This window comes from Leptonychotes weddellii, chromosome 15 (genome assembly GCF_054177405.1).
Source record: "Leptonychotes weddellii isolate Sample4059 chromosome 15, ASM5417740v2, whole genome shotgun sequence".
Taxonomy (NCBI): Eukaryota; Metazoa; Chordata; class Mammalia; order Carnivora; family Phocidae; genus Leptonychotes; species Leptonychotes weddellii.
In genome coordinates, this window is record NC_138383.1 from 37,478,700 (window position 1) to 37,505,694 (window position 26,995).

The 26,995-nt window shown below is 37.8% G+C and overlaps 1 protein-coding gene and 2 non-coding genes across 8 annotated transcripts in view; all 3 read right to left on the reverse strand.

The window, feature by feature from the left end:
- SSH2 (slingshot protein phosphatase 2) overlaps positions 1–26,995 on the reverse strand; it is a 142,297-nt gene that overhangs the window by 49,508 nt on the left and 65,794 nt on the right. For 5 of the 6 annotated variants that reach the window (XM_081805509.1, XM_081805508.1, XM_081805506.1 and 2 more), the window contains exons 2-4: positions 11,601–11,704; positions 8,835–8,899; positions 1,345–1,466 (exon numbers count right to left, since the gene is read on the reverse strand). In XM_081805509.1, the coding sequence (XP_081661635.1) occupies positions 1,345–1,466; positions 8,835–8,899; positions 11,601–11,704 (291 nt within the window). Of the gene's footprint in view, positions 1–1,344; positions 1,530–1,739; positions 2,733–8,834; positions 8,900–11,600; positions 11,705–26,995 lie in introns of those variants that run through there. The other variant, XM_081805511.1, reaches the window with a different exon arrangement.
- LOC115943504 (small nucleolar RNA U2-30) lies at positions 4,384–4,453 on the reverse strand. The gene has a single exon (XR_004078071.1). It is a non-coding gene; the product is annotated as a small nucleolar RNA U2-30 (small nucleolar RNA).
- LOC115943505 (small nucleolar RNA U2-19) lies at positions 4,793–4,869 on the reverse strand. Its single transcript, XR_004078072.1, has one exon. It is a non-coding gene; the product is annotated as a small nucleolar RNA U2-19 (small nucleolar RNA).

Consider the following 26,995-nt stretch of genomic DNA (forward strand, 5'->3'; position numbering starts at 1 on the left):
GGTAGCCACAAGTCACATATAGCTAGAGTACTTGAAATGTGGCTAGCTGTGACTGAGGAACTGAAATTTAAATTTTGTTTAATTTTAACTTACTTAAATAGTCACCATGTGGTAGTGGCTACTGTATGGGACAGCACAGATCTAAAGAGATAAAAATCTAAATTGGAGGTCTTAAAATACTAATGAATGTAGGCAAGGTAGGTGCTCTTAAAGGATAAATGCTTACTGAAAGGTCTGTTGCTTTGCTAACACCAGAGGTTAAATCCATGCAGGAGAAAACCTAAATGTGGTTTACAAGCCTGTGCAATTTCAGCGCATACAATTAAAGGCTGTAAGAATTATATAAGGTAACAACTCTGGCCTTGTGGATCCTTGGGAAACCACAAATAATTTTCAGGTTGACTGTACAAGCTTAGGTAAACACTTGTTTGGGAAACCTTCTAATGACAATGTGATTCTTTTCCTCCCAACATCAGGACAATTAGAATCACTCCTAGTCTCTTCTTCTGTGGCTAAATGTGTGGCCTGGGTCACACTGCTAGCTACTTCACAGTTCCATTCTAGTTTCAAACCAGGAAGTCAATGCTTTGAGACATCTGGCAGGATTTCCTGAGGCTTATTATCTAGAATGCAAAGATCTGCTTAGCCACATTCCACAGTCTTCCAAAGGTTTCTCCAGAAGAAGTGGGAAAATAAAAAAGGAAAGAAATAAACTTTAGGGACACAAAAGAGCCAGGTTCTGAGTGCGGTATGATACCTTTAATTATAGGATGCAAAGTGCTGCTGAAGCCAAAGGTGTATGATTATAAAAGGTTCTGTTCTGAGTTAAAAAAAAATCAGTTCCCTCCCACCCTGCCCTTTTAACTCAGAAGAAGGAAAAAGGAAGGAAAACATTTGGTAAAAGCAAGGTGTAAGGCCATGAATAAATATAAGAGATTAGAGTTAAAGTGGGCTCTCTCTGAACCCAAGATCTACTGGTGCACTATCACAAAGGATACTGTGCCCCTCGATTCAGCAAAGTGAATCATTACTGCTTAAAATAAAGTTAACTACAAAGATAACACAGCTTTTTATTCCTGGAGATATAAGTTTAAATCATTTGTATTTAAATCATTTAAATCATTTATATTCATTACCATTTAAGGATGAGAGGAAGGTAAGGAACAGTGATAAATTAGGAACACAGCCAAAGACATTCACTAATCATTTTCATCTCTCAAGACTGTATGGCTAAGATACTTTAAGAGTAGAATAGTGTTAAGATGTTTTTGTAGTAACTCAAAAGGCAACTGGAATAGTTATTTAAAAATGAGTTTTCTCATCCTTCCTTTTCTGGTACCATACCTGTCATTAGAAGAGAAATCCATTCCTAGGACGATGCTTTCTTCAGTGTCTTGTCTACCATTAGTTGAAACCACCACCATATAGCGTGTTCTATTCTGGTAAGTACTTTCTAGTCTTACAGCCTGGAAGTTAACAGACAACAGATATATTAGGAAATTTAGAAGGTCAGTTTTAGATCATTCAACCTTTTTTTTTTTTTTTTTTAAAGATTTTAGTTATTTATTTGAGAGAGAGAATGAGAGAGAGAGAGCACATGAGAGGGGGGAGGGTCAGAGGGAGAAGCAGACCCCCTGCTGAGCAAGGAGCCTGATATGGGACTCGATCCCGGGACTCCAGGATCATGACCTGAGCCGAAGGCAGTCGCTTAACCAACTGAGCCACCCAGGCGCCCCAACCTCTTTTTACATCAGCATCTTAAAGCATGCTCAGGAAGACTTAAATTCAAATTCCAGCTCATGTATTAACTATGAAACCGTCAGTAAGTTACTAAATTAATTGGAGGGAGATATAATAATACCTATCCCACTGGATTATAAGTCATATGAAATAGTGCATGTTCATAAAGCACAGTGCTTGTCATATAGTACAAGCTCAACAAATACTGGCTCCTAGCATAATTTATAATAATAACAACTACCAGGGCATGTTCTAAAGATTGAAAGAGGGAAATTTGAGATATATGAATGTGAGCATTGGACTCACAGATGCAAGTCCCACAAATAATTATGATCAAAGTAAGCCATTAATATATGAGGAGTATACTCTGTTGAAATCTTACAGATTATACACTGCAAGATTTTCTTCTTCAGTTTCAGTGATAAAGAAATTGCTTTTTTCAGAGACTTATATTATTTTTTTGTCAAAAACTTTTTATTTATTGCTTGTTTGTAATATTTTAAAAGGGCCTTCCAAAAATTTGAATATGGGCAGGGTGTTAAATAATATTAAGGATTTACTGTTAGTGTTATAATGGCACTGTAGTTATGCCTTTTTCTTAAGTATCTGGAGTAAAATGACATGATATCCAAGTTTTACTTCAAAATATTCCAACAATGGGAAGCAACCAAGATGTCCTTCAGTAGGTGAATGGATAAACTAAATACATCCAGACAATGGAATATTATTCAAAACTAAAAAGAAATGAGCTATAAAGCCATGAAAACAAATGAAGGAATATTAAATGCATATTACTTTGTGAGAGGAGCCAATCTAAAGAGGCTACATATTATATGATTCCAAATATATGACATTCTGGAAAAGGGAAAACTATGAAGTCAGTAAAAAGATCAGTAGTTGCCAGGGTGCAGGGGAGCACAGAAGTTTTTAGAGCAGTGAAACTACTCTGTATGATACCAAAGTGATAGGTACATGTTTGTCATTTTATGTTTGTCAAAACCCACAGAATGTACAATACCAAGACTGAACCCTAATGTAAACTATGGACTTTGAGTAATAATAATGTGTCAATGTAGGGCCATCAATTTTAACAAATGTACAACTGGTGGTCTCTCACTCTCTCTCAAAAAAAATAAAATCTTTAAAAGAAAGGAAGGAAGGAGGAAGGAAGGAAGGAAGGAATAAAAAATTCTGCAATGCTGAGAATGGACCTGAGGTTTCAAATTTCCTTTTAGGCTTCAAGATTCAAGGTTAAGAAATTAAAATTTTAAGAGCCATAGCATAAAGAAAAACCTAATACCCACCTGGGTTAGAGGTTTATCTCATAGTCCTCTGCTAGGAAGAAGATTGATAAAAATCTAATCATCTAATTTTTTTAAAAAAGATTTTATTTATTTATTTGACAGAGAGTTAGCGAGAGCAGGAACACAAGCAGGGGGAGTGGGAGAGGGAGAAGCAGGCTTCCCATTGAGCGGGGAGACCAATGCGGGGCTCAATCCCAGGACCCGGGGATCATGACCCGAGCCGAAGGCAGACGCTTAACGACTGAGCCACCCAGGCGCTCCTCTAATAATCTAATTCATGAAGTTAATCAGAGAAATGTAATTTAAAATGGCAGTTTGTACATAATACCCTAATATTAGAATTGGCAGCAATTTCAATGTTTCCTCAGTCTCCAAAATTTACATGGAATAGATGACTGAAATAAGGCAATAATTCAGGTGCATTTGATTAACTCCAGTTCTCACTGAAAAGGATACCACTGAAGTTTATTCTAATTATCCAGCCAAAACAATATTTTGAATTTTAAAACTTCGCAACAATAGCAACTGAGAAAATTATTCCAAGAAAGTCCATTTATTGCCTAAATTTGGATCCTATTATAAGTGTCAGGTGAACTCGACTCAGCAATCTGAGGACTTAGATAGGTCTGAGAAGTCATCTGCCTCTGCTTTATTTCTGATAAGAACCCAACCTGTTTGCAAAGCTCATCTACCAAAGAGTGATGTTAAAACTTCTCTCAGTAACTAATTTAAATATTTATAATCTGATTACAAGCAGTTCACAAACACCACCTGATAAAATAACTTCTGTCCTTAGCATCAACCAACCTCAAGAAATACTCTTCCTTAAGCTTACACTGCACCTATGCCTTTAATTTCTTTTCACCAAGAGTCTTACATCATGCCACTGCATGCAGTGTTTATCCTCAAGGAAGCCACATTACAACGTCCCAATGTCTAGACAGGCAGCTCACCCAATCCATCAGAGAGAAAGGTTTCAAAGTATGTAAATATTAAATTCTAGCCAAAAGAACAAAGCAAAGTCATTATCTAAAATTAAAACAGACTTCAGATGTGACACTAATAAACTAAAGAACACTGTTTTCAAAAGAAATAGAGCTTGAGGGAGTCTCAGGATTTTATTTTTTTAGTTTATCTCTATAAAATTCTTAAGTTAAAAAAAATCTATGTATTATATTCTGTGTAGCCATTAAAAACAGATTTATTTGTTGACATGGAAAGATATCCAAAATAAAGTGTGAAGAAAGCAGGTTGTAAGTCAGCATTTATGCTTTTATCTCATTTTTGTAAAAAAAAAAAAAAAAAAAAGTGCTGACGTATACTCTTCCCCATTCAATTCTGAGCTCAAATCAACTGTAGAAACCTTCATAGTTATAAAGATCGGTAGTAAAACCTTTTCATCATTGCTCAAAACAGATTAGCCTTTCGTATATACACATTTCCGCCAATTTCATTCATCCATGAGCAAGTCCTCAGTTATCCACTTTTTAAACACACACAAACACCCCTCCTCACCCCCAGACATGTCTTGTTGTTTTAACGATTTTATTTATTTATTTATTTGAGAGAAAAAGAGAATACAGGTGGGGGGAGAAGCAGAGGGAGAAGGACAAGCAGACTCCACGCTGAGTGTGGAGCCTGATGTGGGGCTCGATCCTATAACCTGGAGATCATGACCTGAGCTGCTTAACCCTGAGCCACCCAGGCTCTCCAAGTCTTATTGTTTTAAATTACTTCATACTTTTACTTCTCAGAACTACAGAGATCATTCAGGGAGACTAGTAGGTCTTCTGATACTCAGATTTGGCTATTTTTATTATTGATCCACTTCAGTAAGAGCAGAGGTCAGAGAATCTGACATACTCTTACACACACACACACACACACACACACACACACACACACACACACGAAAGACTGGAAGGATGCTTATCCAAACTGCTAAGAATGGTTTTCTCAGAATATAGGATACAAAGTGATTTTTACTTTCTTCCTTACATCTTCCTGTATTCTATGATTTTTAAAAATTTTATATTTAGAAAAAAATAAACCCATTTTCATTTTGGGAAACTATCAATGTACTATAAAAAACAAAGCCTAAAAAGTCCTTATTTTCTTAAACTGTCCTGCAAAGTACTCAAAAACATCTTGTGCCTTATCAGTACCATAACTCTAGTTAAGAATATTAAAGTTGGGCGCCTGGGTGGCTCAGTTGGTTAAGCAACTGCCTTCGGCTCAGGTCATGATCCTGGAGTCCCAGGATCGAGTCCCGCATCGGGCTCCCTGCTCGGCAGGGAGTCTGCTTCTCCCTCTGACCCTCCCCCCTCTCCTGCTCTCTCTCTCTCTCATTCTCTCTCTCAAATAAATAAATAAAATCTTTAAAAAAAAAAAAAAAAAAGAATATTAAAGTTACTTCAAATGTTAGGAAAGTTTTTCATTTTCTAGTCTATTTTTTTTTTTTATTGAATGGGTATTGGGTAGCGTGCAAGAGTATTAAAAAAACACGGTCTTCATTCTACCAGCTACAGTTTTCGTAAATACTGAAGTTAATGCTTGGGACTGTATTTGGAATGCAGAGTTTCGCTGGAGGAAAAAATGGTTTACTCTTATTTTCAATGCTAAAGCAAAGTGTGGGATTTGGTGCCACTATCTGTTGTTGGGTTATTAAAAAAATAAAGGCAGGACTTTCAGTTGACTATCAAACTTTTAACCTTATGTACAAGCCCCAGGATGAGAATTTTAGCATTCCAAATTTAACTCAAAACAAAAGGCCTTGCTTTGAGTCTACAAATGCTCCTTTCAGTTAGAAAAGTGCTAATTTGTCCAAAGTCACACAATGTATTCACTCATTTTCTTGAAGATGACTCATTCAATAATCTGAAACATAATGACTATGTGTTTGTAACAATTCAAAACAACTGTAAAATGGCTTGTCATTTAAAATGAATTAATTCAGAGGCATCAGTTACATTTTCTGAATTTATATTTTATAAATATAAAGCAGGTAAAGCTGCATATCTTAGCAGGCCAAGAAAAAAAGTTAATTGCCAACTCTCCCTTCCCTAACTGCTTCCTTAATGTTCTCCTGTGGTTAAAATTATTTTAACGTTTATAAGTGCAATCTAAATTCCAAAAGGTTATCAAGGAGAAAAAGATAAAGTGGTGACAGACCTCAACTTTAACTCTACCAAACTACACAATTTTTGGAAACTATAAACATGTATCTGACAGACATCAAGTATGTGCAAGCGACCATTATTATGGGTTTTAGAGGAGATGTTCTCAAAGCGTGATTCCTGGATCAGCAGCATCAGTATTGATGATTCACAGGAAAACTTGTTAAAAATGCAAATTATTACTGCCTCCTCCTCCCCAAATCAAACACTGTGGGTGGAATCCAGCAAAAGGGGACAGTTCAACAAAGCTCTGCAGGTGATTCTGATGTACTCTAAGGTTTGAGTATCACTGCTTCAGAATATTAATGCTGTAAAAACTGTAGACCACCTTTGTTCAATTATAAAGAAGTGTTTAAGATAGAAGCATATAAAAATATGGACAAGATTTACATAAATGTATGATGTGATTTTCAAATTAGGATATAAAATAATTATGTAAGGATTTCTTATTTCATATTCTTTAAATTTCAAAGGAAGTTCCTCACTCAACAAAAATTTGTGGTCATTTTAAGGTGACAGGCAGCATTTGAGAGAAAAAAAAATGACAGAATTTGAACACAGAATGACTAAGTGAATGAAAAATCAGTTAATTACCATAGAGTTCAGAGACCTGTTCATCAATTTTTTACAATCATTCTTGTATTATATTATCTCTCTTCCCGTTCAGAAAGCAGAGATCAGCCATTTGAATTTAACATGCCGAAAGAAACCCAATTTCCAAGTGACTACCCCAACCTAGAAGGGCCGATCATCACATGCTTAGATTACTGCAATAACTACCTAGTGACCTCCATGACTTAAGATGGCTTCCTCCTCCCCACTATTCTGTATTAGATTCTGAGGAATCTATCTTTTTTTTAGTAATCTCTATACCCAATGTGGGCCTCAAACTCACAATGCAGAGATCAAGAGTTGGATACTTCACTGACTGAGCAAGCCAGGTGCCCCTCTCTTAAATACTGTAGCTGTTCCACGTGATTCTTTGCTCCAAACCTTGTAACCTTTCACACTACTGCTTACTGAAAAGGTAGATGTACTACCTCCAAGGATTAATCCAGAGGGTCAGATAGGGAATACAAATGAGTGAAGTAGGCCATATGAATATTAAATGGATAGAAATGCTCTTCACTTTTCTTTTTTTTTTTTAATTTTTTTAAGATTTTATTTATTTGAGAGAGAGAGAATGAGAGACAGAGAGCATGAGAGAAAGGAGGGTCAGAGGGAGAAGCAGACTCCTTGCTGAGCAGGGAGCCCAATGTGGGACTCGATCCCGGGACTCCAGGATCATGACCTGAGCCGAAGGCAGTCGCTTAACCAACTGAGCCACCCAGGCGCCCCAGCTCTTCACTTTTCATAAAGAAACATACTCATCCCATTTTTGTTTTCCTATTTTAATTAAATATTCTACTATAAGAAAACTAACAGTGAAGAAATGATGACAAATAGAGACACTTGGCTTTAGAGTCTAGGAGACAACAGGATATGTGGGGATTATGGTAAATTAAAAGCCTAGGCCATACCCAAGCCTGACCCTTTGGGTCTAGCAAGTTTTATCATGTGAGAATAAGGTCCCAGTGTTGCCAGAATTTTAGATTTTTGAAGACAAGCTCCAAGTATGGATTTTTATGTGAAATCATTCAACTTTAAAATTCTGGCTCGGAGGGCACCTGGGTGGCTCAGTCAGTTAAGCATCTGCCTTCGGCTCAGGTCATGATCCTGGAATCCTGGGATTGAGTCCCGCATTGGGCTCCCTGCTCAGTGGGGAGTCTGCTTCTCCCTCTGCCCTTCACCCTGCTTGTGCTCTCTCTCTCTCAAATAAATAAAAAAAAAAATTCTGGCTCAGAGTGAAAAACACCACCACTGTGGTCCAAACAAAACATATCTGCTACTTAGAAAAAAAAAAAAAATATATCTGCTACTTTGAGTCCCCTAGTTTGGAGCATTAAATTCCTATTTGTCTGCCTTGTTTCCTGGTATCTTATCTTCCTTACAGTAACAATAATCCCCAGATTTGGGCAGCATTTTATTCTCTTCAATATGCTTTCATGTCCATTTGATCCTCTCGACTGTGAGAGGTAGAAAGAAGATGAGGAAGCAGGCTCAGGCAAGCTAAGTAACTTGTCCAACATCACATGATTAGTAAAAGCCTAAGCCCAGGTCTCCTTACTCTGAGACCAGCACAAATCCCTGGCCCTTTTACTCTTTCCTTGTCCCTTACATGTGCTTTTGTCTCAGTCAGGTCCTCATCTAGAAGGACGGTCTTCTTTCTTTCTGCCAATCTAAATTCATCATCTTTTAAGACCCAGCTCAAGCTCTACTGTATACATAAAACCTTTCTAACTAGGGCAAGTCTCAAAGTATTCTTTCTTCTGAACTTCAGTTGTTGTTATGGTCAGTAACTTACAAATTGGTGCTTATCAACAGCCTTGAATCATCAAATTATTTCACATCATTTCACATAGCTCATATCCCCAATGATATTCTAAGCTCTTTGATGGTGTGGACATGTTATTCTTTTTTGTTCCACATAGCTCCCAGCACTCTGTTGGGACATAAAAATGACTGCTTAATGTTTGCCATCTTAGACAGTCTTTTGAGTAAGAGTTATACTTACCAGCCTGATGTTATCTTCTGGGCGGAGTAATATGAACATTGCTTGGAGATGCTGTTGGAGATCACCTAGTGAAATTTATGAAACAAAAAATAATTATTCTCCACTGTAATGTCAATAGAGAGGATTCCTTCTACCTTAATAACCTATATAAAAAAAAGTCCTGGGTCACTGAAGGACTATAATTAGACATAGAAATTAAGTGTCTTAATATAATTATTATTAACTTTAAGTGGAAAGACAGAATGGTAGACGGCATCTCTATACATTCACTTTTAGCCTATACTACATTAAAATTTCCTTTATGTTTGTCCAATGGGAGGTGCACTTGAAAGCAATCTCAGTTTTGTACTATCGTGGATGTTGATGAAAGCAATGGCGAGATCTGTTGGGCTGTGCTTTAAGGCCCACTGAAGGTAGCAAGGAGGGAATCCTGAAAATGGGGTGTGTGATGAATGGGTTTAGAATTACCTCTAACATTACAAAAAACTAACTATTTTGCCATTCTTTTTTCTGTAAATCTTTAGTTGCACTTAACCAAAGAAGATTTTTAGATTCCCCTTAGAATAATGTCAATGGTTTAAAATGATTTCCATATTAGTGGCTGATATTCAAGTAAGAGTACTCATTAAATATAGTGGGTCCCAAGAAATAAATATTCCACTGAACCTAATGTTAGGTCCTTTAACATGGCCAACCATTATTTGAATACACATTTGTTTCTACACATTCTCCAAAACTAAGTTGAATTTTTTTGTATTAAAGTATTACAGATTTCCTCATACTCCTTATTCTATACTAGAAAACATGGAACTTCGGCTAGTAGGAGATAATTCGATAACATACTGTTATAAATGATAACAATCGGAGAACAAAAAACTTCATTCATGCCCAACCAGGTCCAGCTCTTTTTTAAGAGTCTAAAGTGACTGACATAGCCGCCTGATCACAGATGCCAGTGGATGCCTGTTCTCACATTCGTCTTGCAATCTACATACAAAATCTTCCTCCAGGTAACTTCAACTGTTAACAGTGAGATGAAATACTGATATGTGCAAGAAGTGGTGAGGGGTAGCAAGAAAGAAAAGTAGGTTAGCAAACAGATATTCGTTTAAAAGGTCAGCAAGTCTGAAAGCCTCCCCTTTTTTTCCCGTTTCCTTCTCTTAAAGAATGGTTTTCTTGCCGCCCACCCCCCCACCTCCATTTCAATGCTGGCTTCTGACCAATTCCATTACTGCAGAATCTTTCAACTTTCAAAATTAAAAAGGAAAACCATCATGTTTGGCCAGGTCTGTTCTAGCACATTTCAAACCCAGAGACACAATCTAAGTCTCATGTGTAAGAACCAGTATGGGCTCATAGGTATAAAACCAAGAGAAATGAAAACATATGTCCACACAAGAACTTACACATAAAGATTCACAGCAGCATTATTTGTAAGAGTTAAAAATTAGAAACAACTCAAGTGTGAATTCCGGTGAATGGAAAAATGAAATGTGGTATATCTATACACTAGAATATTATTTGGTCATAAAAAGGAATGAAGTACTGACACATACTATAATGTATTATGCTAAATGAAAGGAGCCTGTCTCAAAAGATCATTTATATAATTCCACTTATATGGAACACCCAGAATGGGCAAATCTATAGACAGAGAAATAGATTAGTGGTTGTTTAGGATTGGCAGGGAGGGTGGAGGATATAGGGAATGACTGCTAATGGGTAACTGAGTTTCTTCTGTGGGGTGATGAAAATGTTCTAAAATTACAGTGATGGTAGTACAACTCTGTATATACTAAAAAACAACAACAACAACACTGAATGTATACTTTATTTTTATTTTTTTTAAAGATTTTATTTATTTATTCGACAGAGAGAGACACAGCAAGAGAGTGAACACAAGCAGGGGGAGTGGGAGAGGGAGAAGCAGGCTTCCCGCAGAGCAGGGAGCCCGATGTGGGGCTCGATCCCAGGACGCTGGGATCATGACCTAAGCCGAAGGCAGACGCTTAACGACTGAGCCACCCAGGCACCCCTGAATGTATACTTTAAACAGGTAGATTAGGCGAATTACATGGTATGTGAATTATATCTCACTAGAACTGTTAAAAAAAAAAAAAAAAAAGAACCAGTGTGGGGAGACAAAGTGTTAGCTATAAACAATGAAGAGTGACTTAAGTTACATGTTATAATTGAGTTAAGCAGCTGAGGCTTTTTAAAAATTAAGATTCCTTCTGTTCTATCAGTACAGATGACCCAAGGGAAGGATTTTTAGGATGGAGAACTTGTAGAGGACAACCATTTCTGGGTAAATAGTGGCCTAAGTCCCTACTCCAAGTGCTTTGGCCCAAAGATCCAGCTGGCTTCTTGAAAGGTCAGGCAAAAGTCAAGAAGCCCCATCCCTACTGTAAGGCTTCTTATGTGAGCTGGGTATGTGGAAACTCAGGTTTGTTAGTGGTGAAAAGTACTGTCGGTAAGCAAACTGGGTATTTGCTACTGGAAAACCTTAATTGATAAGTCACATAAGAATTCATTAGAGTATCTTTGTACCTTATTATTTTTCCAACACAAATTTATTGAACACTTACTACATATATAATGCATTCTGCTAAGTGCCAGAAAAATAGTGAAAGAAAAGTGATTATAGCACAGTACAATGCTTTCTTTCACTATTACAAGACTGTTGGAGAAACAGGGATGAGGTTGTCAGCCTTTTAGAACAAAACAAAAGAAACCAAGAAAGGAATGGTGTATGTGGAACTTTACCTGCATGCTTGTTGCGTCTGTGGCTAATTCTTGGTGCAGATGAGCCATTTCCCCGTGGTAGAAAAAGGGCAGCACCTTTGACAGTTAGAAAGCTCTCGCTGATGCTATAAGGGAAAAAGTCAAAAGGAAACAGATTATTTAAGGAAGAAAATCAGAGTATGATGGAGATCCATTTTGGGATTATTCTCTCTCCCATCTTCCAAAGTCCCAATTTCATGGGATGAAGTAAAAATAAAATTAAGAGAGACCCTTTTATTTACACAGTCCTATCTACTCTAGACAGTTTTTCTGAAGCAAAACCTACAATATTCTATATATATATATTACATGGTAGCAGTTAAGAATGAAGGCTCTGGAAACAAAAAAGAGAAAGGCTCTGGAGCCAGATTGCCTGGGTTTGAATCCTGGCTCTGCTACTTCTTACCTGAGTGAATTTTAGGGGGCCTAAATTTCCTTATCAGTAAAACAAAGGTAATAAAATGAAGCTGTTGTGAGGAATCAACAAGTACACAGTTTCTTAGAGGATGCCCTTGTGCAGAGGGATTTTTGAACTCAAAATGCAACTAAGGTATAAAATTCTCAGTTTTACTTTAGAAGTACCCTAGAAATGAAGCTGGCAGACACATCTGAGAACACTTCAGTTGCTTTTAAAATTCCCAAAGCTCTACCATAAATTTAATTCTTAGTGTTTTATTTTTTTAATTTATTTTTTAATTCTTAGTGTTTTACTTATTTATTTATTTTAAGATTTTATTTATTTATTCATGAGAGACAGAGAGAGGCAGAGGCAGAGGGAGAAGCAGGCTTCCCACGAAGCAGGGAGCCCGACGCGGGACTCGATCCCAGGACCCCGGGATCATGACCTGAGCCGATGGCAGACGCTTAACCGACTGAGCCACCCAGGCGTCCCAATTCTTAGTGTTTTAAATGACTGCATTTTAAGGTACACAAACACGGGTTACACAAATATCAATGCTATAGAAACATCTTTGGATAAGCATAAAGGTATAAATGCCTGAACTGGAGGAAACTTGAAATCCTCACCTTAATTCTTTTTTTTTTCTTTTTAAAGAGTTATTTATTTGAGAGAAAGCACACGCGTGAGCGGGGAGAGGGTGGTGGTGGATGAGGGAGGGGATCCTGGTGACCCTGAGATCATGACCTGAGCCGAAATCAAGAGTCGGGCACTCAACCAAGCCACTGAGGTGCCACTCTTATCTTAAATCTTTTTTTTTTTTTTTAAGATTTACGTAATTGAGAAAGAGAGAAAAAGAGAGCGAGAGAACGAGCGCATGAACGTGGTGGGGAGGGGCAGAGGGAGAGAGAGAGAGAAACCCTAAGCAGACTCCACGCTGAGCGCAGAGCCCGACGTGGGGCTGGATCCCATGACCCTGAGATCATGACCCAAGCTGATACCAAGAGTCCGACATTCAACTGACTGTGCCACCCATGGGTCTCTCATCTTAATTTTTAAAAAATATTTTATTTATTTATTTGACAGAGAGAGAGATAGCGAGAGCAGGAACAGTGAAGCAGGGGGAGTGGGAAAGGGAGAAGCAGGCTTCCCGCGGAGCAGGGAGCCCGATGCGGGGCTCGATCCCAGGACCCTGGGATCATGACCTGAGCCGAAGGCAGACACTTAACGACTGAGCCACCCAGGCGCCCCTCTCATCTTAATTCTTAAATGTAGTATTTCTAACTTGTGACATACAGATAGATTGGCAGCCATTTTTGTGTGTTTTAAAATAACTGGGAGCATAGTTAAAATTTTATACATCAAATGACTGCTACTGAATGTTGCAGGTGAGATGTGGTTATTTTCAGTTTACTTGAAATGATTAACTAAAGGGGGGAGGGGGAAGTAAATATCTGAAATTTGGAAAACACTAAACTTTTTGGTAAGAACTTTTAATTTTCATTTACATTTTCTTTAAGGATATAAACGGTTGATACTGTATGTAGTTGAATTGACCCATAACCATCGGTGATCATGGGGCAGGTAACTATAGCCTGCAGAAAAAGTTATGATCTAGGAATTTAAAAAATAAGATCCTGAAGTTTTTGTTTAATTGCATCAATTTCTGTATTTATGTGAATTTATAAACTACAGTACGTTTTGAATGAGATTAATCTTGTTTAATATAAGTAAATGTGTTTGTAGACTGTGATCTCTCCAAACTAAAAAGATTAGTACTTGGAATTGTGTTCTTTATGGTTATAGTGTTGGTAAAGCACTAATACACAGAAAATAAAGGAATTACACAGTGCCAAAAAAAAAAGAGTGCTGCCCTTAACAAATATTAGTTATTGTTACTGGGCCTATGATTATTAGTAACAGTGTTTGATTAGTGTTCTAATCAGATGTAAATTATATTACAATACTTAGTTACAAATAACAGACCCAAAGTTTGCCCAAAAAATTTTGTTTAAAATACACACACACCATGCTGAAGTGTTACTCAAAATTTTACTTTCACTGACTTGCATTCCCACATGCAGTGAAAGGAGGACATAGGACATGTGTTTAACCTATGGAATTTGCCATGTTAATACCATCCTTCATGTAAATGACAGCTCAACAGAGGTGGAGATTTATTGTACAGGATAGCAGTAATATAATTACTAGTGAATATCCACAAAAAACAAAAAATATATCCAAACTATTTCATACCAACAGACTAAGCCTTTTAAATGTTTAAACGTTATCCACAAACTCTGAAAAGGCTAGAACTTCTAAAACACTAATGGCAAAATTTAGAAACATATAATGGAAGGGAGGGTTCCAAGTTTGCTTGTAAGTATGTTATGCAGAGTTAGCTAATGTATTGTAAATTACACTGCCTACTCAACATTTCCACTTGGGAATCCACTGGCATCTCAAATTTACATTGTCAAAACAAAGCTCTTGAGTCCCTGCAAACCTGATCCCTAGTCTCATCCACCCAAATTGTTTGGGCCAAAATACTTGACAGTCATCCTTGGTTTCTCTTTTTCCCTGCAACAGTATGTATCCTAATCCAACAGCAAAACCTGGCTTTACTTCCAAATGTATCTTGAATCTGCCCACTTAGCTCCATTACCACTTTGACAATGTTCATGGCACCATCATTTTTCAAAACTAGCACCACTGTTAAAGGTTTTTTTTTTTTTTTAGCTTTTTATTATAGAAAATTACAAATATAAACAGAAATAGAGGGGATAATATAATGAACTCCCATGTTCTCACACATTTCAGCTTTAATTCAAGTCCAATCTTTGTTTCTTCTATATCCTTACTCTCTTCACCTTGTCCCTGAAGTGAAACTAACCCCAGACATTCTATCAGCAAAAGGTCTCTTAACTGGTCTATCTGCAACCACTTCTGCACTGCGGCTATCCACTTACCAAAGAGCAACCAGAGGGATTTTATGTATCTAAAATACACGGATACATCACGTGCTTCCCTTTGTACTTACAAAGAAAAGCTGAAGTCTTTAGCTTAGACTTCAAGGCCTTGTAACATCCAATAATACATCATTTCTCTGATTTTGTACTATCTCCCCTTTTGTTCACTTGCTATAGTTGCATTGGTCTCTTTTGTTTCTTCTATATTTCAGGCCCCTTCTCAGGGCCTTTGTGCTTTTTCTTTTCTTCTATTTTTAAAAAATATTTTATTTATTTGAGAGAGAGCGCGCGCACGTGCGAGCACAAGTGGGGAAGGGGCAGAGGGAGAGGGAGAAGCAGACTCCCCGCTGAGCAGGGGACCTGATGTGGAGACTTGATCCCAGGACCTTGGGATCACGAACTGAGCTGAAGGCAGACGCTCAACCAACTGAGCCACCCAGGCGTCCCATGCTTTTTATTTTTTACTTGGGATACTTTTTCTCCTGGCCTGTCACTATTTAAGTCACAGCTCCAGTATCATCACCTCTTCCCCATCACAATCATACTCTATCTTGCTATTCTGTTTTGTTTCCTTCAGGATATATATCATATCCTAAAAATTATGTTTGTTTACTTGTATACTTGTATTTACTTGTATACTTTATTTACTTGTATACTTGACTATGGTTATCTCCTTATGATATCATATAAGCTCAACGAAGAGCAAGGATTTTATTTTGCTCAGTACATAATCCTTAACATTGGAAACAGTGCCAAGCACATATTAGGTGCTCAATGGCTAGTTAAGGAATGAATCAATTCATCCCAGGGTCCTTCCCACACGGTTCTATCGGTCCCATTATTGCAGCAGGAATTGTAATTTAGGACAAGAAGAAAGAAATTCTGTAATTTCACAGGTAAAAAATAATTGTTACAGAACTCAATATATGTGGCAGATTAATGGATTGTAAATACAAATGTTTGATGATAAATTAATTGGCAAATAAAATTAAATCACCTCTATAATGTTGTCAGCCCAACGTTGACTCAGTTTTATCCTTTAATTAAGTGGCATGAAGCTGATAAACTTTTGAGCTAACTTGCCAAATAGACTGGAACATGTCTTCTAAAAACAAACATAAGAATCCACGGATGCCACTTTAAAAATCTGCATTCTGGCTGGGAGCGGCTGCCTTTATTTTGTTTTGTTTTCATCTTTAAATAAAGCATTGTGCTCTTGTGGTCTGTTGCACAAGTCTTGTCTCTTGTTACGTTAGTGGTATGCACATGTCACCCTGCTGTGGGTCACTGTGTTTCACTCACATTACGGGAACCTAAAACAAAATGTCTTGAGTGACAGGATGAGTGGGGTACACCACAGACAGGAAATGAAATTCACACTTCTGCCAACACAGCAACTGTCTGCTTTACCAAATGAAAATATTTTAAAAATACAGACTAATATTCTACCTATTACCAAAGTTACAGCTGTGGGCACTTTGGTTTCCGGTAAACAAAGTGGTCTCAACATCTACAAAAGAAGTATATTTGTAGAGAGCTTAAAACAACCAAGCATGCCTCAGTCATTCCTTTTGTGAGGCAGAGGTAGCTTCTCTTAGACAAACATTGGTTTAAGAATAAACTTCCTGGTTTGATACATTTATTGTTGCTCATGCTTTAAAGCAAATCTAAGTGTGTTCTTTAAAATGTATGTAGTGCTTTCACACGGGGAGGGTTAGGGTGGGACCAAGGACCCTTGGTTAATTCAAAGCTACCTGGAAAATTCCTGATGGTAAAAGAAAGACCAGGAGTCAAACTCACATATAGGATAAGAGAAAAGATGCTTTTCTATTTGAATCATTTACACAAATCTCCATGAGCTTTTCTGATAGAACAAAATACACAGCAGATACAGCTGGGTCAGGAGATTGCCCTACTAGGTGCAGTACAGGTTTCCAGAGAGTCATGGCAGACACACTATGGATGGTACAGTCAATTGTCTTTATTCTGTGGTCCCAGATTAGGACTCTCCAGTTATCATAAAAGTGGCATATACTGTTGGTTACAGGGGATCAGGAATAAAAGTGTGGCTGATTACAAAAATCCCTTATCATCACTGAATAAAAGTCAAAGCTCTATAAATGCTGTAAAAAATGGGATAGCAGTATGATGGTGTGGAAGTGAAAAAATAAAATTCACAACCAACAGGGTTAGGTGGTTCAAATTCAACTTGAAAATTAAATGCTTAATTTGTATATGAATAAAATTATATGTAAATTTAATCACATGTACCTTAGTGTAAGGTAAAAGCTTAGTATATTTTGCTAGAACAGCAAGAGATTCATTTATGTAAATATTGGTCTTTCTGAAAAAGCTTCCTGAAGATTCAATCAACATAGAGTTGGTCTCTACTTAAAAATATAGAGAGCAAGGGAAAACTTTTATACATTTTCTGAGTCGACCAATTCTGGACTAGAAACAGGACTTCTCCAGTAAATTTTATGGAACCATCCATAGGTGATAACAGATGCCTGAATCAGACACAAACCCAAAAGCTTTCTCAGTCTAAAGATGGAGAGTATTTAGCTGCTTGATAAGAAAATGACACAGGATCATCTCGCTAAGAAAATGACACAGTGACAAATGTTCTCCAGTCTTTTTTTTTTTTTTTTTAAGATTTTTATTTATTTATTTGACAGAGAGAGACACAGCGAGAGAGGGAATACAAGCAGGGGGAGTGGGAGAGGGAGAAGTAGACTCCCCGCTGAGCAGGGAGCCCGATGTGGGGCTCGATCCCAGGACCCTGGGATCATGACCTGAGCCGAAGGCAGACGCTTAATGACTGAGCCACCCAGGCGCCCAAATGTTCTCCAGTCTTTATCAGAATACAATTGAAGATCACCTATTCCTCTCTTGCTATAAGATTGCTTGCTCAACAGAGAGAAAATCATTCCTAGTTAGACATATGAATATAATAACTAACTTGACTGGATGCTTAGAGTATGCTGGGCACTAAGCTGAGCACTTGACATTATTTCATTTAATCTTCACAACAATCCTATGAAGTAGGTACTATTTTTTACCCCCAATTTACACGTTAAGAGACTGATGGACTCAAGAGATTCTACATTATTTGCCCAAGATCACACAGCTGGTAATCCTCAGAGCAAGAATTCAAACCAAGATTTGACTTGAAAGTTCATGCTCTGGATCACTCTCTACTATGCTGTTCTAGTTTTATGATATAGTTTAAGTAAAATGAAATACAATGTTTTCCCACAGAGCTTTCAACAGAATAGAATTTAAAAGTAGACTACGGGAGTGAAAGAAAAGGACTGAAATAAATCCAGATCTCAACTCTTCTCATGCCTTTTTTGTTTCCCTTATCAAGGCCACGAACAGAAAGACTATACTGAGGGGAATCAAGAACATCTGGTTGAGAGATGAATCCAGATGGGCTGGACAGTAGAGAAAAGAACAGTAACTTCTGTTGGGAATGACAGTAGCATTTCAGTCTTGAAAATGGAGGAAAGATGACTCTGCTTTAAATAGATTTGGGGAAGCACTCTGTGCCAATCTCTCCTGATCAAAATCACTTCCTAAAGCATGAAATTTGTTAACTGGCAGTTTATTCTCAGGCATAGTGTAGAGGAAAAGGTTAACTAATGGAAGAAAATACTTCGCTGTTCTGAGGTTGGAATAATATTTTTTTTTTTTAAGATTTTATTTACTGAGAGAGAGAGAGAGCATGAGAGAACACAAGAGCGCACAAGCGGAGGGAGGGTCAGAGGGAGAGGGAGAAGCAGACTCCCCGCTGAACAGGGAGCCAGACATGGGGCTTGATCTCAGGACCCTGAGATCATGACCTGAGCCGAAGGCAGATGCTTAACTGACTAAGCCACCCAGGTGCCCCGAGGTTGGAATAATTTTTGAAGAATGTGGCCAGCGTGATCATCCATGACCAGCAGAAAGGCCAAGGAAGCAAAAGAAAGCAACAACACACCAGGCCAAATTGCAGAGTATCACTTGGATACACAGTCTTCTGTTTTACATACAACATACATGAAGAGATGGATCATTTACTATGGGAAGTTGGGTTTCAGAAAGTGGATGTAATACTTTTATTTCAATATTAAAATGGAGGAAGTAGATTCTCATGTTTATAGTATTTGTAATGTTTGGTATTTCTGTCAAAGCCAAAATTTATAGGTAAATTAGGTTTTACCTATAAATTGTACAAAGTGATATAGCTGCCATTTATGTAAAACTAAAATACACTTAATCTGAACTGCTTGTTTTATTTTTGTTTTGAGGAATAATCATCTAGGGGGAAGTTTCAAATATATTCTATCCTAACATTCTCCCTTTCTTGATACGTGCTCTCTGCTTATTTAGTTGTTTAATTTTCAGATTCAGGGCACTAAGGCAGCTTCTGTCAGTTCCTTAGGTGGAGAGGAATTTATGTCCCTACTCAGCGTGACCATACCATATAGAAAGGAAATTTCATAATAAAAAGCTTCAAATATCAGACCAGAGGCCAAAAGACTACAGAGTTATCAATAACAATACCTACTGAAAAGTTTGGCTAACTCCAAAAAACAGGAAGGAAACTGGCTGCAAAAGTCAAAAGCATATTTCCAAGTAGTGAGAAAAAGTTTGATTCTGTAACCCTAAAGGAACTTAGGGACTAGACACTAGTCTAGTCTAGTCTAGAACTTAGGGACTAGACACTAGTCTAGACTATAATGGGAGAATGTCTAAATCCAAGTATCATACATACTCTTCTCTGTAATTAAACATTCCCCAATCCCATCCTCACCCCTACCATACATGGCCATACGCTCAAATGACAGTATTAGAACAGCAATCAATACCTGGAACCCTCTCCCCCAAGGTATAAACTCCAGACACATGCCTGTGAATGCAGGCACTAGGATTATTTCTCTCCTCATAGGCAGACAAGCAGAGGCTGGGGTACATTAGTAGACAAGTTATTGGCAAAGTAGCTAAGAACTTAGGACTCCAGTTCTTACTCATTAACTATAACCATCAAACCATTTTAGTTCCAGCTAATCTTCCACTTAAACTTTCCTGTACAATGTCCAGCACAACTGCCCTCAGATGCAGCTGTTTGTTTTCCCCCTTTCCTACTTTTCTACAATCTAAGAAGAAAAGCAAAGGTCTATTTGTTTAAGGCTGAGGGAAAAACTCCTTCAGGACTATCCTGGTCTTTTCCCTATAAGCATACACAGAAGAAGAAACAAACCCAGAACATTCCTTTTGTTCATTTTGGATGCTCATTTACTTGGTAAGATCTTGTAATGATTCCATTTTGCCTCAAACATGTGCATCTTAGAAATGTTCAGATAGAATCATAATGTAGGAGCAATAATTTTACCACTGGCCATATAACTCAACCTTCCAATTTCCACAGATTGGGGTACATCTGAATTGACATTTGTTATTTTTGGCTGTCCAGCAATAGATATCTCCTTCCTAATCTCCCTCTGGTCTCTACTTGGGGAATCCCTCCAAATGTGCACGGTCTTGGTGGTCTCCAACTCTGGAACTGTAAGGGGCCTTGCGGGAACCTGGCATGTGGTTTAGGCCTGGACAGTTGGAAACTCTCCCCAAATCTTAAGACAAGTTACCCAAAGGAGTGGAGTAGAGATGGTGGGGGACGGTCACATTCACTGTGGGGAGAAAGGCAAGGTATAGATCAGTCTGTTCCTACTCCCTGGACTTCCCTGAATGCCCTTGGCTCCTGCCTGTTCCCTAAGCCTCCTGTCCATTAGGTGAGCTCTGACTTCCTTCTAACAAATATTCTGGTTAAGATAGTTAAAATTCATTTCTGAGCTTGCAACAGAGAATCTGATATATCAATTGAAGTTCAAAGAATTTAATGACTTGTTGCAAGTCACACAGCTAGTTAGTTAGAACTCAGACTAAGCCCCATGTCATCTGACAGCCAGGGCAGTACTTTAACCTGTTATCCTGAGTTAGATGTTCCCACAACAGGACATACTGTGGGCCTAATAATTTGAAGCAACCAGCGGTTAAAAACACATCTGGTCAGTTCATCTAAAGAGAACAAAGACAGGATTTTACTGCAAAGCCTGGTGTGATATTTGTTCTATTTTTCACAGTATCCTGAAGACAAAGTTCAGGTTCCAGTGGGGAAAAGTTTAGACATATTCCAATGAGGCAAATACTTTCACGTTGTTTCTTAAAGTTGCTTCTTCCCCTTTTTCCTTTAATAAGTTTGATGACTATTAAACATTGTTTTAAAAAAATATATCAGAAACTAGATGCCAAAAACAAAAAGTTAGGAAGCCCGTGGGGCTCAGGAAGGAGGGGAAAGAAAGCCTACATAAGAAAAGAAATGGATGCAAAAGAAAAAGAGGGAGGACTCAATAAATAAAATCAGAAATGACAGAGAAGTAACCGACACCACAGAAATATAAAGGATTATAAGAAACTAGTGTGAAAAATTATGTGCCAACAAACTGGACAACCTAGAAGAAATGGATACCTAAATGCCTAGAAACATATAATCTTCCAAAATGGAATCAGGGAGAAATAGAAAATCTGAGCAAACCAATTACTAGCAACAAAATTGAATTGGCAATAAAAAAACTCAAGTCTAGGACCAAGTGGCTTCACAGGTGAATTCTACCAAACAGTTAAAGAGTTAATACCTATTTTTTTTTTTTTAAAGATTTTATTTATTTGAGAGAGAAAATGAGAGAGAGAGAGAGCACACGAGAGGGGGGAGCAGGAGAGGGAGAAGCAGACTCCCTGCTGAGCAGGGAGCCTGATGCGGGACTTGATCCCTGGACTCCAGGATCATGACCTGAACCGAAGGCAGTCACTTAACCAACTGAGCCACCCAGGCGCCCTAGTTAATACCTATTCTTCTCAAACTATTCCAAACCACAGAAGAGGAAGATAAACTTCCAAATTTATTCTATGAGGCCAGCACTACCCAGATACCAAAACCAGACAAAAACACTAGCAAAAAAGATAACTAAAGGCCAATAGCCCTGATGAACGTGGATGCAAAAATCCTCAACAAAATACTGGCAAACCAAATACAACAACATATTCAAAGGATCATTCATCATGATCAAGTGGGATTTTTTCTAGGATGGTTCAACATCTGTAAATCAATCAATATAATATATCACATTAACAAAATGATGGATAAAAACCATATGATCATCTCAATAGATGCAGAAAAAAGCATATGACAAAATTCAACATCTGTTCATGATAAAAACTCTCAACAAAGCAGGTTTAGAGGGAACTTACCTCAATATAATAAAGGCCATATAGAGTGAGAATCTTGTTCTCAAGCAGGTCCTTCTCCAAGGAGAGGAGAAAGGGCCTCAGCTCAAAGGAGCCCATTTCCTTTACAGGCTGAATTAACAAAGCTTCTCAGTCCTGTGGCCCTAAACTCTGGACTTAAATACTTCTCTTTCAAAAAGGTAAAGCTTAAAAGCTGTTTGGACCAGAAAGTAAATGACCTGAACAGTTCTTTCTCAGTATTTAAATTGCCAGATGTACTGGTTACCAAGACATGACCAATATTACTTGAGACCAAATTTAAAATAGTTGGTGGGAATAAAAACAAGACAAAACAAAAGGATATTAACTCAGAAACTGTTCAGCATTTGAAAAATCATTTCATTTGCATGATTCAACAAATGCCTTTCCAGGTATTTAAAACACACCTGCAGAAGGAATGCAAGCTGGGCTTTTAAGCACTTGGCCAAAATGTTGAACCCAAATCTGTTTTCAGATTTCTCTTTCACCCTAATGCAAAGCTGCTGCTTTTTTTTTTTTTTAAGATTTTATTTATTTATTTTTGAGAAAGGGAGAGAGGGAAAGAAGGAGAGGGAGAGGGATTCCATTGTTCATATAGATGAACATCCAACAGTTTTGTCCCCAAATTTCTCATCCTCCTAATATTCAAAGACTTCTACCTGGACTCCATCTAGATTTCTAATTCTCAGAGTCCCTTTGGAAGGCATCAGATCTTGATGGACTTGATTTCAGAAACTAAATTCCCACTTTCTGACTATAATCCCCTCTCTTGTGACTCTCATGTGTTCACTCTCTTCACCACCCTCATGGCCACTTTATCCTATATATAGATGACTTCTGATTAGTTATCTATTATTGAATAACAAATTACTCTAAAATGTAGAAGCTTAAAACAATAAAGATCCTTCATTATCTCACACAGTTTCTGTGGGTTAGGAATTCAGGAGCAGCTTAGCTGGGTGGTTCTGGCTCAGGGTCTCTTACCAGGATGCAGCAGGCATCTGAAGCCCTGAATAGGACTGAAAGATCTGCTTCTAAAATGGCTCCGTCAGATGGCTACTAATAGGAGACCTCAGTTCTTTGCTATGTAAACTTCTGTACTGTTCTACTTGAGTACTCTTATGACATGACAGCTGTCTTTCCCCAGAGTAAGTGATCCAGAGAGAAAAAGGCAGAAGTGCAATGTTTTATGATTTAACCTTGGAAGTTACACACCGTAATTTCTTTCTTTCTTTTTTTAAAGATTATTTATTTTTAAAGATTTATTCTTTTCTCTTTTTAGAGAGAGAGAGTGAGTGAGTGTGCGTGCAAGCAGGGCGAGGGGCAGAGCGAGAGGGAAAGAAATCCTCAGACTCCCCGCTGAGCGCAGAGCCCCACCGCGAGGGCTCAATTTCATGACCCCAAGACATGACCTGAGCCGAAATTGAGAATCACATGCTCAGTTGACTGGCCCACCCAGGCGTCCCTACACACCATAATTTCTGCAACACGCTATTAGTTATACAGGTCAACCATATCTAATGTAGGAGGGAGACTACATAGGGATGTAAATACTGCAAGTCAAGAATCAATGGGAACCATCATAAAGTGGGTTGCTACAACTTCCACACTGGTTCTGCAGCTCAGATCTATCACCAGAGCCTTAGACCTATACAATCAACTGTCTACTAGACAGCTTTTTGTTGATAATGATGACAACAACTTTACCATTATTTCATTATTTGTGAAAACTTGCAATCTGGGGGCGCCTGAGTGGCTCAGTCATTAAGCATCTGCCTTCGGCTCAGGTCATGATCCCAGGGTCCTGGGATCGAGCCCTGCATCGGGCTCCCTGCTCTGCGGGAAGCCTGCTTTCTCTCCCACTCCCTCTGCTTGTGTTCCCTCTTTCACTGTGTCTCTCTCTGTCAAATAAATAAATAAAATCTTTAAAAACAAAAAAACTTGCAATCTGGTACAATGGCATATCCGTCAAAATGTTCTCTCTGGTTCCGAGCATCATAAAATAAAGAAGATGCTGTAATTATCATTTATTGAATACACACCCTGTGTCAGGCATGATTTTACATCACTATCTCACAACAACTCTATGAAAGGAAGTCATTCTTCCCATTTCATAGATGAAGAAACATCGATGAGAGTAACTTGCTTAAGCTTACCAATTACACAATCAGTAGGATAGAGCAGGGATAAAAATTTAGACTTACTTCCAAGTTTTTTGTTTTTGTTTTTTTAAAGTTCCATTCCATGGCTTCTTTAGCAGTTTGAGTTCTTTGCTTGTTCTGTACAATGCAGTCCCATTGCAGCCTACCCACCAGGGTAGCTAGCAACTGGGTTGAGAATTCTCAAACATCAGAAAACCAAGGGTTTATTTGTTTGTTTCTTTCTTTTTAAATTGAGTCAGTTCAGAGTTCAGTGCTACTTTATTGCAGTCTTACGAGTAATTCTCAAAACTCCCTGGCCACAAACATTTAATACAGTCTGTAGAACACTAGTCTGTCAATTTTCCTTATCAAACCATTTCTCCTAGGGTTGTTATCTACCTTAGTAGGCTAAGAAAATGAAATAATTTGCAACAGACACTCTTAAAAGTCCCTCAAAAATATATTTTTTTAAGATTTTATCTTTTTAAGTAATCTCTGCACCCAATGTGGGGCTCAAACTCACAACACTAAGATCAAGAGTCTCATGCTCTTCCAACTGAGCCAGCCAGGTGCCCCAAAAATAATAATTCTTAAATATCAAACAAAGGGGAATAGAGAAAGGCATGGCAAAGTTTGAATGTCTTTTAAATCTATTGCCTGGTTTTCTTTATCACTGCACTGACTTTAAAGTCCTTGGGCAAATCCTTATTTTCATAACTATTTTAATGCGTATTACAGATCCCCTTGGCCATGTACTAACACACAATGAAATCCAGGAGGAACACTGTTGCCAGTGCTTAGGTTCTGACAATTAAAAAACAGTTAACTTTTGCAAAATAGTGATGATGATGATGATGATGGAGGAAGAGGAGAAGGAAGAGAAAACAAAAACAAAGAGCAAAAGGCAAAGTTCAAAGGACAATTTAAGGAGTTGTCAAAGAAAAGGAAAAAGAGAAAGCAAGTAGCAGTCTGAGGCTTAATTAGCTCACAGTTTTTAACCAGTCCAATGTTCCTTGCTTCCTACTTTCTTCCTCCTTAATCATTACAGACTCACCATAGAATTGCACCACCAGTAGAGATGAAAAGTTTACCCCACTGGTTCCTCGCAAATTTAATTTGTTGAGCTTTCTTGATGCCTGATCTAATGTTTAATAATTTTTCAAATTTACTAAATGCACATTTTAGATCAATTTATGAAGAAGCAATGACCCAAAGCACTCTCTTCCCTATTTTCCAAATACTATTCATAAGAAATCAGAGAGCTAGAGACAAAGAGTTCACACAGTAGTATTTTGCAATACTCTAGAGTGCAATGTGAAGCAATGAGAATTCCAAACATTTTAGTTAGGATTTGAAAAAAAGAAAAATATTCCAATCAAAATGATCCAAGTGTAAATTTCAATTTCATATGTTTCTGGGTGCCTGGCTGGCTCAGTCAGTGAAGCATGTGATTCTTGATCTTGGGGTTGTGAGTTTGAGCCCCATGTTGGGTGTAGAGATTACTTAAAAAAAAAAAAAAAGTCACATATTTGCTCCAGTGTAGCAACAGATATTGTAGTACAATCCCATACCTAGATTGCTTTTAGGTCCTGGTTGAACTAGGTCCTATAAACTCCCAAATGGCAACTCAAGACACAGGAAAACATAAGGAACAAAAGGAAATGACTTTAACTGCCAAAGGCAAAATTTTTGTACAATGACTGGAAGGAGAGCTGCAATCCTAATCCTACCATTTTCTCACATGGTAGCAGACAGCTAGTGAGGCTGTATGTGAGTTGTGTAGACTTGCTTAGTCATCGGAGGACCCTACACACCCCAGAGATTCATCCTTTAAATATCTAAGCACAGGGAACCACAGTTTCTAAAAGGAAGGTGGCTGAAGATATTCCATTTTAGCAAAACAAGAAGATACGCTCCATTTCATTCTTTTTTGTAAAACAAGAAAGGAAGAATAATGAGAGACATGGATATGGCCTTATCATCAGAGAACAAAAGGTGAGACAGCTTGATAAGGTAAACTACTAGTTACAAGTGAAGCACTGCTACCAACGGGACTAGTCAGGTGTTGGGAGAGTTGAGGCTTGCACACACAAAGGACAAAAGACATTTTTTTTCTTTTGGCTGCATGAATTGGTAAGTTTTATTTATATTTACTGTGAATACTGACATGTGGACTAATAAGTGTTTTCTATTTATGTTGCTTTTATTTTTCTATTTTCTGTCATCTATTAGGGTAAAAAATAATACATTCTATTTCTATTTTTACGTGCATATCTTAAAACCTTAGTAAGTATATTTAATGCAGCAAATCAATAGTTTTACATTGTAGACACGTTTTTTTCCTAAAAAAGGCTGTCCTGGAGTGGGCCCAGTAATGTGCCTTAAAAATCAATGTAATTTAAAATACCAGTTTTTAAGTGTTAAGGAAATTAAAAATCCTACACATACATATATGTCTTACTTTTAAAAATAAAGGTTAGGTCTCAGCCATACTCTAAAAACTAGAATACCTGGGTGTAGGAAAGGAAAATAAAAAGTAGAACTCACTGACAAAATGCTGATAAA